The 18,066-nt window shown below is 36.6% G+C and overlaps 1 protein-coding gene across 3 annotated transcripts in view; it reads right to left on the reverse strand.

The window, feature by feature from the left end:
* Positions 1-2,556: 2,556 nt before the first annotated feature.
* Positions 2,557-18,066, reverse strand: part of DECR1 (2,4-dienoyl-CoA reductase 1) — a 48,072-nt gene continuing 32,562 nt past the window's right edge. For all 3 annotated transcript variants that reach the window (XM_023726093.1, XM_004370786.2, XM_023726092.1), the window contains 5 exons: positions 10,861-10,960; positions 5,716-5,788; positions 3,316-3,462; positions 2,830-2,892; positions 2,557-2,728 (listed from right to left, as the gene is read on the reverse strand). In XM_023726093.1, coding sequence (XP_023581861.1) covers positions 2,669-2,728; positions 2,830-2,892; positions 3,316-3,462; positions 5,716-5,788; positions 10,861-10,960 — 443 coding nt within the window. In that variant the 3' untranslated portion in view covers positions 2,557-2,668. The remainder of the gene's footprint in view (positions 2,729-2,829; positions 2,893-3,315; positions 3,463-5,715; positions 5,789-10,860; positions 10,961-18,066) is intronic.

The following is an 18,066-nucleotide window of genomic DNA, read 5'->3' on the forward strand; positions in this document are numbered from 1 at the left end:
AGTTTTTAAATGAGAACACCCTGTGTTGGCAGGTACTTGTTGAAATTGGCACTGCCACACACTGCTCATGGGAGTTTAAACCCATACAATTCTTTTGAATAACAATTTGGAAACATGTATCAAGGGCTTTAAAAGCTTCATAGCCTTTGATTAATAATGCTACTTCCATAAATTTATCTTGAGGAAATGATTACAAATACTAAAAATGTTTTCTGAACACTGTTCATCAGTTTTATTTATAACAGTAAGAAATAAAAATAATGCCTAGAATAAAGATTTAAATTATGATACATATAAATAATGGAATACTAAAAATCATATTTATGAAAACAAACAGGATCTGACTTTTAATACAATCTCAATGGTGTTTAAAAAACTTGGGGGGAGAGATTGAGAAAACATTGGGAAAAAATAAAAAAACAACAATAAAGTTATCAAAATGTAAATACTGAATATTAATTTAACTAAAAATAGAAATATGGTTATATTGGTAGAATTAGTCGGGGTAAAGAGTTTGTGTATGTCCATGTGTGTTTGGTGGGAGGTGGAGAATGGGTATAGAAATGCAACATGAGAGCTAAACCTTCATCATTCATGGAAGAAAGTCAACAAAGTTTCTAAAATTGAAAAAAACAAAGAAATAGCAAAATAAGTATGTTGCTTTTAAAAATGGAAGTATAATACCGGAAGAGAAAGAAATAGTTGAAACCACTTGCTGTGGAAAGTGAGCTTCAGAGCTGGGACTGCAAGAGTACTTGTTGTGCAAATTATATATACAAATTACTGTAATAAAGATGAATAAAATGCTTGAAAATAAAAATATCAAAGTGTTAACAGAAGTAGTTTTGGGAGGTTAGTAAATTGTTTTTTTTTCCCTATTCTCACATTTTTGCTTGATAGCCATGTTCTAAAAATGAATGAGTGGAAAAAAAAAAGAAAAAACCAGGAGGGCCCTATCTTTCATTTGTATGTTTTACATTTTACAAATTGTTTTACTTGTTTCATCTTGCTTCTTTTGTTATCGATAGCTGCCAGCTGCCATTGACTCCAACTCATGGTGACCTCGTGTGTCAGAATAGAACTGTGCTCCACAGAGTTTTCAATGGCTGATTTTTCAGAAGCAGATTGCCAGGTGTCTCTTCTAAGGTGCCTCTGGGTGGACACAAACTTCCAACGTTTCAGTTAGCAGCCAAGTATGTTAACTTTTTGTGCCACCCACGGACTCCCTAATCCTCATAAAAAATCTAGTGAGGCAGATATTATAATCCTGAATTCTACAGATAAAATAAGAAAGGATGACACTTGTCCACGGTCATACAACTACAGACATTTTTACTTTATGAGACATTAATGATTTAAAAAAAAAAAAAGACGTGGATGAGTGAGAAATGAGAGTTGGCATTAAAAGGTAAAATGGAGACTGGGGTACCTGCACTGAAAGAATGTGAAGAAAAATGTAGCATAAAATGTCCAGTGAAAGCCAGTATAATTGGGAATGACAAGGTGACTTATTCCAAACCTATAACTTTACCCATTTATGTACACAATTAAGTGTAATAAATGTGATTATTATATACACAATTCCCTGTCAACATGAATAAGGGTTTCCCTATGGGGCTTATAGCATATAAATTCAAATAAGAAAACTGTATTCCTTTGCAGGTTGACTCAGACAAGGTCAGATGGAAGCCGGTCACCTATCTTGATAATCTGGGTAATAGAGAGTCCAGTGAGCATGTTATGAGTGATTCTGATGAAAGCAAATTGGGCTTTTTTTTTTTTTAATATAGGCTCAAAATAAAAGTTATGTAGACTTGAGAGAGTTTGGTTTTCTTATTACTTGATATTCAGGATGATGAATTAGTAAGGCCAAATAAGAAATGGAATTAAATCATACATTAAAGTATTTTATAAGCTACATTCCTGTTCTCTACCCATTTAATGTGACAATGAAATGCTATCTCCCAGGAATCACTTTCTCTAAACTCTAGAGACAGAATTAATTCCTTCCTCTTCCACACTTAACACTACTAGAGTAATATTTATCACACTGCATCATAAATAATTATTTATAGGTCTGTCTATCCTGATAGATAATGAGTTTCAAGAGGGCAAAGGCAATAGATGATTCATTTTTTTTTTTATCCTCAGTACCAAATAAAATGCCTAGCTACAAAATAGGTACTGGTAAACATTTCAGGTTTGAATTAATATTGAGCTAGCCAAAGATGATCATTCACAAGCTGAATGAAAAACAAATAACTGAAAAGGTAGAGTCCATTAAATTTAATGGAGATTCACTAATTTCTTTTCAGCCCAAAAACCATAAGCATGGTTTAATATGCAACTCAAGTGCTACTTCCCCCATGAAATTTTTCCTGATTTTTCCATATATCTGTTCACTTATCTACGCTTCCAAACATTTTTACCTCTATCAAAACCCTCATCCATTCTCTCTCTTTTTCAAATTCCTTAAAGGGACGATATCCCATCTTTATCTTTGAAATATACAATGTCTGCCACTGGGCCTGGCACATAATACACACTCAATATATGTTTGTTAATTAACACTTTATTAGACTTGAAAGAACTTAAAAGATTAGAGAATGTTTGGATCATTTCTATTCACTGACTTCTTTTCTAATCAAGAATGAACACCAGGGTGGTCCTACGATCCTTTTGTCTTCCTGATCAGTCCTTCTATTGTGTCCCACTGCTCCTTGGTGACCTAACACAAAAAGAAAATGCCAGTTTAATGTAGTTCTCGCATGTTTTTAAAGCTTAGTATCCTAGCTGCCAATATTATGTTACATACGCAAAACACATTACCTTCGTCAGACTGTTCATTTGCCCCGAAATAAATGCTTCCTCTCCACCATCAAATCTAATCACCTGAAAAAAAAAATTAAATATTCTGAAATAAACCATTGGCCATTTTCCCATCCTAACTGGAGACGCTATCTCCTTGGCACTTGCAATCAATTCCAAATTTAAAACATAAAACTGATGATTAAACCTGAATTGATTTACTTCTGTTTAGAATCCTCTTTGAACCATCTCCACACACTCAAGTTCTACCCAATCTTTAAGATCAACTTAAAGGTATGTCTACCATGCCAACTTGCACTCAATAAAATTAATTTGTCAGTGAATGATTTTCATAAGCTAAATAATATATAATATTTTTATATTATTTACAGCTAAATAAATATTTTAAATCATACTTTCATTAAGCATTGTCAGGATTGGTTAAACAGTTTGTCCCTGACCCCCAGCCTGCCCTCCAAAAAAGTCAAGAAAAACGACAATGCTTACAGCTCCATTTATCCAAGAAGCATAATCACTACACATGAAAGCAGCAAGATTTGCAATTTCCTCCACAGTTCCTAGCCGACCACAGGGAATTTTGTGAATCATTTCTTTCTCGAATGCTCCAGTTGGGTCAAGACGGCTAAAAGCACCCTTACAAATTAAGAAAAAAGAGTAAGTTTGTATTTTTTTTAACACAACCCTCTTTTACTTAAATGAATTTGCAAAAACTAGACTATTACCAAGGCAGTTTGTTCATACCTTAGGCCTTGTAAGTAACAGAATTTTGCCAAATTCTTCCATTTGCTTTAGCCCAAAACAAGTCATTTTACCTAACTTTGACTTTAAAAAAAAATCACTGAAAAAAATTTTACCTTTTTATCTTAGTTTCTTCATCTATAAAATGAAGATATCTGTCCTAGCTCACAAAATCGTTGTAGTCATCAAATGAGAAAAGTCATGTGAAAATTCTCCAAAATATGTACATGTTCAGGGTGGTGGAGGTAGTGGTGCTACTGTTATTTCATTTAGTAAACAAAGAAAAATGACTAAAAAGGAAAATTTAGGAGAGAATTCCTTTCCTTCTCCTTTCTCCAAAAATAATGGGAAAGGAAGAAAACAAATGTGTAAAAATATCAAATTCAAGTAAATCCTAGACACAGAAAAACTATACCTAAAATTTACCAAACAATTTTTGTCTTCATGATGTGAAAGAACAAACCAAGATGAGGAATAGATGTGTACTGATTAATAAAAGCAATTGACCTTTTCTATATTAATGCCTTGAAGTCTAGGTGACAATTTTTCTCAGTAACCCGGAACTGAGACAGAGCAAGCATTCAGGAGGCCCCTCATGAGACTTCCCACTCTCCATGAACAGAGCAACAGAGACAAAGAGGAACAACTGGCCCCAGTCTTGATTGTGTCAGTACTTGCTAGACAGTCTCTGTGCTTCTGTTTGTTTGTTTTTTTTAATATCACTAAAACCACATAGTAGCTATCTGTGTACAAGTCATATCTCTACTACTAGACCATAAGCTCCGTGATGACAAGCACTTTCTCTCAAATGTTCTTCTATCTTTCTCAGTACCTTTGAGCAGAGCAGTTGAGTGATCCTTCCTAGATATTACCGGAAAACCAACTGTCATCAAGTCGACTCCAACTCATGGCAACCCCACATGAATCAAAGTGGAACTGTACTCCACAGGGTTTTCAATGGCTGATTTTTTAGAATTAAATCACCAGGTCTTTCTTCTGAGTCACCACCTCTGGGTGGACTCGAACCTCCAAACCCATGGTTAACAGCTGAGTGCATTAACCATTAGCACCACCCAGGGACTCCCTCCTAGATATTAAGGTCCTAGAAAGAAGCTTCTTTGACTATGGACCTCTTTTCAGATAGTGCTTATTAGCACAGTGCCACCCTAAATCATGAATATATGTTTTTCAGTTATTTTCCACTAATTTTATTAGACTCTGTATTATTGAGGTGTCAGACAAATAAGATATTCAAGCAAATTTCACTCATTCAAGTAATTTTTCTATTTTCCACTCCTTTAAACTGCTGAATGAACGAATACAGCCATTTCCCTCTTAATATATAATACCCCAGGTAATATTTAATACCTAAAACCCAAATGTTCCTTAGTTATCTAACTTGAGCTGGGCCCTCAAAGCTGCATCCCAGTTTGGATTATAAATTCTTGATTTACAGGAAAACAAAAGAATTGTGAGCGTAAAGTTGTTTGGGGGTAATGTGAGAGAACAGAGAACCTGTGGACATACTGCGCAACAATTGCAAGAGTCCTGGTGATAATTATGAATTGTAATGAGTATCCATAAAGATTATTGATTAGAGGAGAAATGCATGCCATCATCAAAGGGTTTTTAATCAGAGAGATGTGAGAGTTAGATGACATGCATAATTGCATGTTTGAAAGTGAAAAAGCACAGACATGAGCTAAAGAAAATCTACCTATAACAAGACGAAACCTGTATAAATTTCCAGAATATCTCTTAAGCTAAAAATATCTCTTAAACATTTCCATGAATTAAAAGAAGAATGCCAGTCAAAGTAAGAGTCTTTAAAGTATGATGAAAATTAAGAAATACAAGACAATAACAGATCATTGAAGCAAATTGGACACAATGCCAAAACTGATGGCATTAAGGATCCCAGAAAATTAAGATGTTGAAATTGACCTTGTTAAAAAGTTGCAAGGCTGCCGTATTCCTGCCCACCTCCTTGTTTTTTATACTGAATAATCGTAAAACTCTCTTCCCTACTACCAGGGCTGCAAACTTAAGATATTCCTGAAAAGTCCCTCATTAAACCACCAGAATACGTCCATTAATGTTGCATTCCTTAATCATTCACAATGTGATAATAAACAAGCTAAAACTTACTTTGGTTTTTATAGTCCCTGGTTGAATTATGTTGAATCGCATTCCATATGTAGCCCATTCAGCTGCAAGAGACCTAAAAATTAAACAACACAGATTCAAAAATATTAAACCATACGTGAAAAATACTAAAAATCAACAGTCACTGCATACTTACTAAATGCCAGAGACTACAACCCCAGCAAGTAGGTAGTATTATTATTCCATGTTACACATAAAGAAACTGAGGTGCACAGACGTTAAATCATTTGTTCAGGGTCACACATAGATACTGAGTTAAACTCAAGTGCTCTAGCTTCAGAGTTTATGCCCTTAACCACTATGCTATATGACCTAACATTTACATTTTAGGACCAAGAAATCCAATATTACACATTTTTAGAGTATTCATTAACTAACACAAAACAGTGACAGATTCATGCCCCTCCATGTTTTCAGCCCTGCATATATAAAATTTGATATAACTTTACTTACAGCCTTGTACGTTGGATTAAATGTCTGCAACATCACAAGTGCTTTAACTGAAGAAGATTCAGATTGCAGAGATTTAAAATATTAACCACATCCATGTTAAACTAGACTTTAATGCAACTGTTGAAGTGAGCTTAAAAGGAAATAGGAATCTAATAAAATCTTACAGAATGCAATGATGCAAAATACAAAAACACAGAATCCTGAAACAACCTGTTTTAAAAGCCCACTGTTGTTGTTGTTGGTTTTCGTTGCATCAGCTCCAACTCATGGCAACTTTATGTGTAACAGAACCATCTTCATGATCATTGGAATGTTTGAGTCCTTGATTGATATTTCTAATTTTTATTATCTAAACTTACCTTACAAATTTATATTGCCATGTGTATGTGTATCTACGTATTGTTCTATCTAGTTCCAAAAAATGACTTAAACCAAAAACCTGTTGCCATCAAGTCGATTCTGACTCATAGCGACCCTGTAGGACAGAGCAGAACTGCCCCATAGGGTTTCCAAGGAGTGGCTGGTGGATTCAAACTGCTGACTTTTTGATCAGCAGCCAAGCTCTTAACCATTGTGCCAGCAGGGCTCCAAAACTGATTTAAAAGTGGCTTAAAAGAAAGCATATAATGCAAATTAGAAAGATAATTTGAAAGTAAAAGAGAAAAAGAAATAAGGCTAAGGAAATATAACAGAGCCAGGAATAAACCTAATACCTAAATGTACTGTGACGTTCCATATAACTCCAATAGGCAGATCACAAATTTGTATCTATTCTTTCCATGATCCCATGCGAAAAAGAGAAGCCTAAACAGTTACACAACTCACAATGCTCATAAAAAATAAGTAATTGCTCAGGAAAAGGACAATTGTTTCTGATACAAAGTCAGAAAAACATTTCTTTCTAGAAGACATTTAAAAGAGAGAAATCGTATAATGTAATAATGTGGTTAAAATATTGTATTCTTACAATAAACAGGACACACTTTAGAAAACTGTAAGATATCCATTAATATGGCCTGACAGTATCACTTCATTGGCCAACTCAGTAAAAGCAATTCTATAGGGTGAGTAGGGGTAAGATGTTGTTGTTAGCTGTCATCAAGTCAGCTCCGACTAATGGAGACCTTATATAGAACAGAACAAAATGACAAAACGCTGCCTGGTCTTGCACCATCCGCATGACCTTTGATATGTCTGAGCCCACTGTTGAGGCTATTGTGTCAATCCATCTCATTGAGGGTTTCCCTTGTTTTTGCTGAACTTCAATGTCCTTCTCTAGTGACGATATCTCTCCTGATGACGCATCCAAAGTAAGCAAGACGAAGCGTCACTATCCTGGCCTCTAAGAAGTACTTCGTTTGTATTTCTTCTAAGACTTGACTTGTTTGTTCTTCTGGCAGTCCACGGTATATTCAATATTCTTTATCAACATCAAAATTCAAACGCAACAGTTTTTCTTCTGTCTTCTTTCTTCATTGCCCAGCTTTCGCATGCCCATGAGGCAACTGAAAAGAGGCTTGTGTCAGGTGCACCTTAGTCATCAAAGTGACAGCTTTGCTTTTCAGAACTTTAAAGAGGTCTTTTGGAGTCCAGGTATTGTCTGTTAATCTGACTTAATTCTGGGGTGCATTTCAGAGAAATGGGTAGGTGCATCTCTTACCGGCAACGCCTTCATAAAAAATTGCTTCTCTGAGTGATGTTTTTGACAGAGTTCATCATCCTACCCCAAGCATACACTTACATTGCTCCTACTGTAAATTGCCAGGGAAGTAGTAAGCTCTTGTCCTAACAAAATCACTGAGATAAGCAAAGTTCACATCACCCTGTGAAAAAACTGAGTACCCCACTAAGAAAAACTGCCTAGAGGGAAAGCCATCCTTGCGCTGCTCAGAGGTGCCCTGGATGAATTTGTTCCAATGGCCTGCTAGCTCTCGTTAAACAGTTTATAATCTGAAGAACTCTAATACAATAAGGAATGCATCTCATACAGTCTGCTCTGCATGTTAAAATGCTACGCACAATATACTCAATACGTGTTAGCCATTATTGTTGCTCTTTCCATTAATGTTTTTTGTGTAATTAATACATGCCAACACTCTATAAGTGTTGATCACCCTCAAATAAAAAGTCAGTCCCCGCTGTCAAAAGAGGTCAGTTTTGTTGTTTAATAAACTAGTTACTATACTGGGAATTGTGCAATGTGTGCCATGGCTGCTTGAAGGAAGAAGCACTTTATCAGCAGCAAAAGAGAAGGCTTCCCTGAGGAGGCGATATTTGAGCTGAGATTTAAAGAAGGATTAGGAGTTTGTTGGAGGAGGGTAGGGGGCAGGAGAGATTAAAGGGGATGGAGGGTAATACAGGGTGAAATAAAGATAGGAGAACAGCCCAGGCATATGGGCCAATATGAGTAAAGAGTAAAGGACAAAGGCACAAACAACAGGTAGTTTATCTGGAAATCTACAATGGCTTATTCAGGATGACTATGTACAGTAAAGTATGAGAAGAGAGGTGATGGGAGCTCAGGCTGGAGAGGCAGGCATACATTTACTGAGCACCTACTATATGCAATGTACAATGCAGGAATACAAAAAAGAGCTTAAAGGACATGAAATTTAAAACTCTTAATGAGAGTCAAGCATCCCAACAAAACAAAGACTGATATTACACAAATGGGGCCAAACAATCAAGTTCTAATCCCTTATTTCTAATTTGTATCTCACCTTTAAAAAAGTTAACTCTATTCAGGCTAAGATTCAACTTCTGAATATAATAACACTTCTTTCTATATCAAGCAAATGTGTATTACTTATTTAAACGTTAAAAAATATTTGGGGCCTCCTGGAAGAAAAGTACTAGATGAAATCTCTTATTCAACAATACTGCAATTCAACACACATTTAGCACTGGCTCTGTACCAGATCCCACTGAGCAATTAGGACACAAAGATAAATGAGACAGTCTAGTGAAGTCAGGTGCATGAGCTTGCTTTAATGATATGTTCCATAGAACTCTATCATGCCTTTCTCTGTGCCCCTCCTATAATGGTATACTGCCTTCAATTCAGGATCTTCAAAATTGGATGACATTCATTTATTAGTGTGCTTGTATTCTCACTGGATTGGATTAAGCAAATCTTTAAGGGTGTGCAGAGTACGTCTCGTGAAATGAAAGAAAACATTCAATATGATGAGAGCCTTGAGGGTGGGCAAAATATCACAAGCAAATTCTAACAACAGCATAACCCAGGAATAACCCGTTGCCATCGAGTCAATTCCTGCTCAAAGTGACCCTACAGAACAGAGTAGAACTGCCCCATAGGGTTTCCAAGGAGCGGTGATGGATTCAAACTGTGGACCTTTTGGTTAGCAACCGTAGCTCGCTGTAGCTTTTAACCACTGCACCACCAGGACACCACTCCAAGAATAAACCAAAAACCAAACCCACTGAAGTTGAGTCGATTCCAACTCATAGCGACCCTACAGAACAGTGTAGAACTGCCCTATAGTTTCTCCAAAGAGCACCTGGTGGATTCAAATTGCCAACCTTTTGCTTAGTAGCCATAGTTCTTAACCACTATGCCACCAGGGTTTCCAAACCCAGGAATAGAGGGATGAAATTACGCGGCATGCTAAGGACATACGGAGTAGTTTAATGGAAATTAAGGCACAGGAATAATGGACAGAATGGTATGAAACCTTGAGCTCCGGTGAGGCTGAGGACTGCTCCATTTATTTCACTATCATATCCCTGGTACCCAGCACAGCGCTAAGTATACATAACACACTCAACAAATGTTTATCTATTGAATGGATTAATGAATAAACAAATAACTATAAAGAAAGGCCAGGAACAGTTCTGTTTAGAATATCATACTGAATTTTGGCTTTGATTCCAGAGAATAATGGAAAATAATCTCAGGTTTTTAGCTAAGGAGTATCATAATCAGATATATACTTTTAGAAGGATAATTCTGGTGGGAATGTGAATAAAAAATAAAGAAAGGAGAGACTGGTAGCAAAGAAACATAGTTTTTTTTACAGTAAGCCAGACAAGCAATGATGAAAATCTGAATCATGGCAAAGACAGTGGAAAAGGTTAGCAGGCAACAGATTCAAAAGGCAATCATACACTGCTAAGGAAAGGCCACTAAACCTGGCAAGTGGTCACTGATCTGTGTTAGTCCTATTAATCTTGTACAGAAGGTCCAAAAAAAGCATAACAACGTGTTTACAAGAGGTCAGAGATGGCACAAATAATGATACAGCGGAGAACAAAAAAATAAATAAATAAAAGGTATAGTTCTGCACTGTATTATCATCTGATCTTCAAAAAAAAAAAAAAAATACATATGCCTACTTGAAGTTAAAATTAAATAAAATTTAAAATTCAGTCTCTCAGTCACAGTGGTCACAATTCAAGGGTCCAGTGGCCACATGTGGCTATTGGAGAGCATAGATTTATAGAACATTTCTATCATTGCAGAAAGTTCTATTAGACACTGCTGCTATAGACAAACAGAATTCATCCAAGAGACAGAATATTTCTTGGTGCATCTGAATTAGTCTTTATTTCACTTTTCTCTAGACAGAGACTAGAAAGCAGGAACTTGGTTCCATCGCCTACTAAAGTACATTATGCATCTTCAGCAGTAGGATTGATAAGAGTAGTACTCACTTGTACATGGCTTCTACTCCTGCTTTGGCAGAAGAACTTGGTACTAAAAAACCTGTTCCAGTCTCAGCATAGATGGTTGTAATAGCAAGAAATGCTGCTCCTGAAATTTTAAAAGGGTAGACAGTTGATTAACAATACAGCTGTATCAATACTAAACAGGAAAACATGGCTCATGAGAATGGGATCTGATTCATGAAAGTATATCATAAACTTAAGCATTTTTGAAAACCTGACTAGTCCTAAATTAAATTTGGTCAAAACTATAACCTATAGATCCATGAAGTTAAACAAATCCCAAGCAGGATAAACACAAAGAAAACCACAGTAAGGCATATCATAATCAAATTGTTCAAAACCAGTGATAAAGAGAAAATCTTAATAGCAATGACAGGAAAAAATAATATACATAGGGAAAACAAAATGAAAAGAAAATCCAATAACTTCTCGTCAGAAACAATATAAGCTAGAAGACAATGTAACGACACCATTAAAGTGCTGAAAGAGAAAACTTGTCAACTCTGAATTCTGCACTCAGTGAACATAGCCTTCAAAAATGAAAGTGATATTTTCCTGACAAAAGCTGAGAGAATTTGTTGCCAGTAGACTTCCTTTATAAGAAATGATAAAGGACATGATGAATGTAATCAATGTACTGAATTGCACATGTAAAAACGTTTCATTAGCAAATGTCTTGTTATATATATTTTTATGACAATTAATTAAAAAAAAAAAAAAGAAATGTTAAAGGAAGTTCTCCAGGCTAAAGACCTTCAGATGGAATGAAGGATGTCAGAAAGAGTAAATATATAGATAAATATAAAATATGTTTTCTTATTTTGTAAATGTCTTTTAAAAATAACTGACTTTATACAGCTAGACTAAAAAGTGACATTGTACATACAGTGATCTACAGTGCCTGGCACATAGTAGGTTCTTAATAAATTGAATAAATGAAAGCATAAAAGGGTAACTTTTGGCTCCTGAGAAATCAGTGATTTTCTACTTTTTATTTATCCACACTAGATGAGACAATATTTACAAATGGATCAAAATATATTTATATAGTTTACAAACTACTGCATACTTCAAGAAATTTAAATGTGAAGAACTAAAAGGAAAATAATTTAGAGAATATTCAAATAAGTTTTTCTCTTCACATATTTAATTTCTCTTTCCCTCCGCATTTTCCAGAGTAGAAACAAAACTCAGCACATCTTGCACCACATGGGGGCGGGAGAAGGGGGCAGGAGTACCATTTTGAGGATATAAGAAATAAGAACGGTTATGTTAGTCATTCGTGTAACTCCCTTTTTATATCAAAATCAGCCTTTCAAATCTCTGATTACTTAGCTTTCAAAATCTTACTCTGTAAAAGAAGAGAGATGTAGAAAATCAGTGTATCCGTTATAGTACACTGGCAGCAGATGTTAACTGCATCATTCTTACAGCAAAATTATAAAAACTACTTTAAAAAGCGGTGATTACTTATACTAAGCAAATGTCCCAATAGTAAGTATGCTATCTTCCCATTAAGATTTAACAGCAATGTTTTCTGTGTTGTAGGAGAGGAGTTAAGCCATTATTATACAGTGCAGATACTGAAAATGGAAGTTACTGTCATCTTCTCTTTCTCCCTTTAGGTCTTATTTTCTCAGCCTAGAAGATCTGGGTAGCCCACTGCTTAGAATAAGATACTGCTGCATTTAGTTCTCTGAGTGTACAATGGAGGTGAAAATTTGAAACTGAACTGTTTCAACAGGATGAATGCTGCACAGCAAAACAATTAGCAATTGGACTTCAAAACACGAAAACCCAGTGGTGCTAAAAACTCAAAGTTCAGAATTCCCAGAAACCCAGGGTTAGTCACAGATATATTTTTCTTTCTGTAGGAAGGACAATTATTTCAATTAGAATAACTGCCCATGGAAGAGGTATGAAAATGGCAAGTTTCTAATAGCCCAGTGCAGACAACAGATATGAAGCTATGTCATTTAGTAAGGTCAACACCATGGATAAAATAAGCAATAAATGAAATAAATATTATGCTAGCCATCCTTCGTTCTTTCAAAATGGAAAAAAACAGTAACAAAGAAACACTGTCTATTAAAAAAGACAAACTGTGTGCAAGATTATGTTCCAATTTCAAAAGAAGACCAGAAAGCTTTAAAATCTATTTTCAGTTTAAAAAAACTGTTGCTGTCAAGTTGATTCCGACTCATGATGATCCTATAGGACAAAGTAGAATGGCCCCGTAAGACTTCCAAGACTCTAAGCTTTATGGAAGCAAACTGCCACATCCTTCTCCCACGGAGCAGCTGGTAGGTTCAAACAGCAGACCTACTGGTTAGCAGCCGAGCACTTAACCACTGTGCCACCAGAGCTCCTTCTTTTCAATATAAATTATGAAAATTAAAATAATCAATACAATATAAGTTCTAACGACCAACAGAGGTGGAGTAGTATAATATAAAGACAAACCCATTGCTGTCAATTCTGACTCACAGAGACCCCATAGGACAGAGCAAACTTCCCCAATAGGGTTTCCAAGGAGCAGCTGGTGGATCTGAACTGCCAGCCTTTTGGTTAGCAGCCAAGCTCTTAACCACTGCACCATCAGGGCTCCCAACATAAAGACACCTGGGTTCAAATACCGATTCTACTCTTTACTAGTATAGCTGTGTGACCTTGAGCAAGTCACTTTCCTACTCTGTTGTTGTTAGGTGCCATCGAGTCAGTTCTGACTCATAGCAACCCTATGTATAAAAGAACAAAACACTGCTCAGTCCTGTGCCATCCTCATAATAGTAGCTATGTTTGAGCTCATTTCCTACTCTAGGCCCTAGATTTACCATCTGTAAAATGAGCCAATAGGGACCATCCAGCAAATGCCATTAGATTCTAAGGACTACTTGTTAATTAATTGTTGCCGTTCCTTGTACCATTACTCTTCTCCCCTCATGCAAAAAAGCCTCATTCAGAAACTGATAATATCCAGCTTTTTAACCACCATCTGTGACTTTAATCAATGCTATCCTTCACTTCCAGCTACTCTGCCACTTCCCAGCTACTCTTTCCACTTTTTCTGCTATATTTTGGCTCCTGGTTCCCAACCTACAAGTATATCTATATCCACATCTCAAACCCAGCTTCTGCCACCATCCTGTCATTTCAACAGCCATATGGACAACATCATTACTCTTACAGCTCCATGACCTCCCCATCCCCAAAGACCTTCACTGCTACCCCCAATTTAGCCATCGTCATCATTCCAAAATACTGAATATAGTGCCTCATTCTTCGGACTCTCTCCTTCCAGTTCTCTCACACCCTCATACAACACATGCTCTTTGGAACCTCATTATAAATTTGGGTGCTATCATGGTTTGAATTATGTCCCCCAAAAACTGTATGTATCAATTTGGCTGGGCCATGATTCCCAGAATTGTGTGGTTGGCCTCCATTGTGTGATTGTAATTTTATGTCAAAGAGGATTAGGGTGGGATTATTTAACACCACCCTTACCTAGGTCACATCCCTGATCCAATGTAAAGGGAGTTTCCCTAGGGTGTGGCCTGCACAACCTTTAATCTTACAAGAGATAAAAGCGAAGGGAAGCAAGCAGAGAATTGGGGAACCTCATACCACCAAGAAAGCAGTGGCAGGAGCAGAGGGCATCCTTTGGACCTGAGGTTCCTGTGCTGAGATGCTCCCAGATCAAGGGAAGACTGATGCATCACGAGGATCTTCCAGACCAAGGGAAGATTGATGACACTGACCTTCCGCCAGAGCTGAGAGAGAAAGCCTTTCCCTGGAGTTGATGCCCTGAATTTGGACTTCTGACCTACCAGACTGTGAGAGAATAGATTTCTTTTTGTTAAAGCCATCCACTTGTGATATTTCTGTTGTAGCAGCACTAGATGACTAAGACAGGTACTTTATCTCTCATTTAGGCTTTTTAACTCTCTCCTAGTCTCACTTGCCTATTGACAGCCTAGATTACTACATAAATTAATCAGTCAAGTCTCAACCACCACATTCTCTCAACACATCCACCCTACAACCCCTCACTGCCACAACTGCCTTCCCTCCTCTTACAAAGAGGGAATTTAATGTTGCTACAAATTGTAAATAAAGGTCATTGGAAAGATATGTCTATAAATGTCATGTGGGCTCTCCACATCACTCATCAACTCTTTCCAGTCAGCCCAGCCACCTGTGTTTCTGATTCACAGCTCCTCACACTAGAACGCTGCTTTCACTGGTTCTGTCTTCTTTCTCCTTCTTCAACTCCTTTCTTCACTGGGCCCTCCCCTAAGTAGTCATTAATCACGCTCCAGTCTCTACTCTGAATATGCCTCTTCTTAAGATCATTCAGTTCAATAACAGTCAATCTCCAACAGGTAAAGTTCAACATCCTTTAGCTTCACCTCCTGCTTCTCCAGGCATTATGTGACACAGAAGCAAGATTGAATTTCTCGCAATTTCTGAACACACAACTGAGTTGTTTAGAGCTTTAACTACTCCACTCTTACCATACTGCCAACAATCAACCTTATTGACAAAATGGTAAGAAGAGAAAATGCTGCACTTCTCTGTCTTTTTGGGTGAGGGCACAAAGGACCCTTGTCTCTCAGCCATGTTTCAGTATGATCCCCGATTAAATGTATATCTGAAATCATCAACGCTCTAAAAGTTATCCAAAAGAATACTAAGGTCAGCGGAAAAAAAAAAAAAAAACAGACTTAACGGTCTGACAGAGACTGGAGAAACCACAAGAGTATGGCCCCCAGATACCCTTTTAGCTCAGCAATGAAGTCACTCCTGAGGTTTACCCTTCAGCCAAAGATTAGACGGCCCATAAAACAAAACGAGACTAAAGGGGCACACCAGCCCAGGGTAAGGACTAGCAGGCAGGAGGTGACAGGAAAGCTGGCAATAGCTAGTAATAGAGAACCTGAGGTCGAGAAGGCGAGAGTGTTGACATGTTGTGGGACTGCCAACCAACGTCACAGAACAATATGTGTACTAACTGTTTGATGCGAAGCTAGTTTGTTCTGTAAACCTTCATCTAAAGTACAATAAAAAAAATTAAATAAAGAGTAACGTTAAAAAAAAAACAAACAGAATAACTATCTTCTTAAAAGAATATTATCTACTAAGTGATTTAAACCTTTAATATAAACGCATCCCTCATATAAGCCGAAATTTGCAGGTTTAATTACAATAAGTGGTATCAGGGCTCTGGTTTTTCTTATCTATTTTGATTATGAGTCATAGTCTAAATTTCAGATACCTGATGGTCTCCTTGAGAAAGAAGTAGTAAAAATACACTTATCTGGGATAACATTTTCTTTAACAGCTGACACTGACTGAACACTCTTCTGGACCAGGTACTGTTCTTAACACTTTATAAACACTACCTCACTTAATCATCACAGAAACCCTAGGATAGAGGTATTATTATTATCTCCATTTTACAGAATAGACTAACGCACAGATGGTAACTTGCCCAAGTCTACATGACTAGTAAGTGGTGTAACCACTATTGGAACCAGGCCAGTTTGGCTCTAGAGTATACACTCTTAACCACTATATAAAATTTCTTCTCCAGGAAATTTCCAATTACATAGTTAAAAAGAAAATAGATTCTTTTCAAAACTCCTAAATCATCTTATCTTTACCTTGGGATCTTAACAAAACAAAACACAAAAGTAATAAATGAGGTAAAATGTTTCATCAAACTAGCAAGATAACTATAGCAAAAAAAAAGTGATTTTAAAAGGACATTGAGGAAAGGTGTGAAGTTCGAGTCCACTCAGTGGTGCCTTGGATGAAAGGCCTGGGAATCTACTTCTGAAAAATCAGCTACTGAAAACTCTTATGGAGCACAGTTCTACTCTGAAATGCATGGGGTTTCCATGAGTCAGAGTCAACTTGACAGCAACTGGTTTGGGTTTTTTGGTTTTAAAGTGCCCTAATAAAGTCTGATTACTACAAATTGTTTTTAAATTTTCTTTAAATGTACCCACTGTTCAAAGGAAGCACTGGACATAATATTAAAAAAAGTACCAATATGGTTCTTACTGATTTAAAATCTAAACCATATACAACTTGCACTCATGCTACTGACAAATAAGAAAAGCCTTATTCTTCTTCCAATCTACTCTTCCTGCTTCTGAAAGAAGGTGCATGTTCCTCCATTCCAGCTGATCACGTCAAATGACTCGTCACGCTCTTTTGTAAGAGTAAAGCTGAAGGGCACAACTAAAGAAAGGAGTGTTAACTATTTCCTCAACTCATCTTTTTGTGGGTCTCAAAACTTGCTTCCTTCTGAAAACAAAGCACCTTCTTTGTGTTTAGTGTTGGCTTGGGGAATGGTGGTGGAGGAGCGAGGAAAGAGTGTATTCTGAGAGGTAAGAGCATTTCCAGTCTTGATAGGTAGGAAAAGAAGATTTCCAAGCTTAAAATCATAACATGGAGCATGATTTAAATGCTAAACTGTGCATTACAGCCTCCTTCACAGAGGAATGCGACTAGAGCTGGGCATGAGTATTCTGTACAGCTTGGATAGGGAAAGAATGAGTCTAGTTACAGACTATGCAAAGGAGCAGCCAAACAAGGGGCTATTCTGGAAGGACATGAGCCTGGACAGGCTGAGAGAGTGAGACTATGGACAACGAGGAAAGAGTAACTGGCCAGACACAGTATCTATGGATCTGAAAATAAGAATGTTTTGAAACGTATATTTATGTTTACAGTTGACACATTATGTAATCGGGAGAAAAGCAGGATAGTTAAACACCTTGTATTTTTTGATCATTTATTTTAACTTAGTTGCAAAAGCAGTGTAAAGTATTTTATTTAGTTCAACTTTTGACAAAAGTACCAAGGTAATTCAATGCGGAAAGAATCGATAGCCATATGTAAAAAAATGAACCTCAACCTCATACCATATACATACATTAACTCAAAATGGATCACTGACCTAAATGTAAGAGCTAAAACTATAAAACTTCTAGAAAAAAACCTGCAGGAATTATTTGTGGCCTTGGGCTAGGCAAGATTTCTTAGATAGAACTCAAAAAGCATTAAAAATTACTTAAGTTGGACAACGTCAAAATTAAAAACCTTTCCTCTTCAGAAGACACTGCTAAGAACACAAAAAAGACTGACAAAATATTTTCAAAACATATAATTGATAAGGAA

This window comes from Trichechus manatus, unplaced genomic scaffold, assembly GCF_000243295.1.
Source record: "Trichechus manatus latirostris isolate Lorelei unplaced genomic scaffold, TriManLat1.0 scaffold00009, whole genome shotgun sequence".
Classification (NCBI taxonomy): domain Eukaryota; kingdom Metazoa; phylum Chordata; class Mammalia; order Sirenia; family Trichechidae; genus Trichechus; species Trichechus manatus.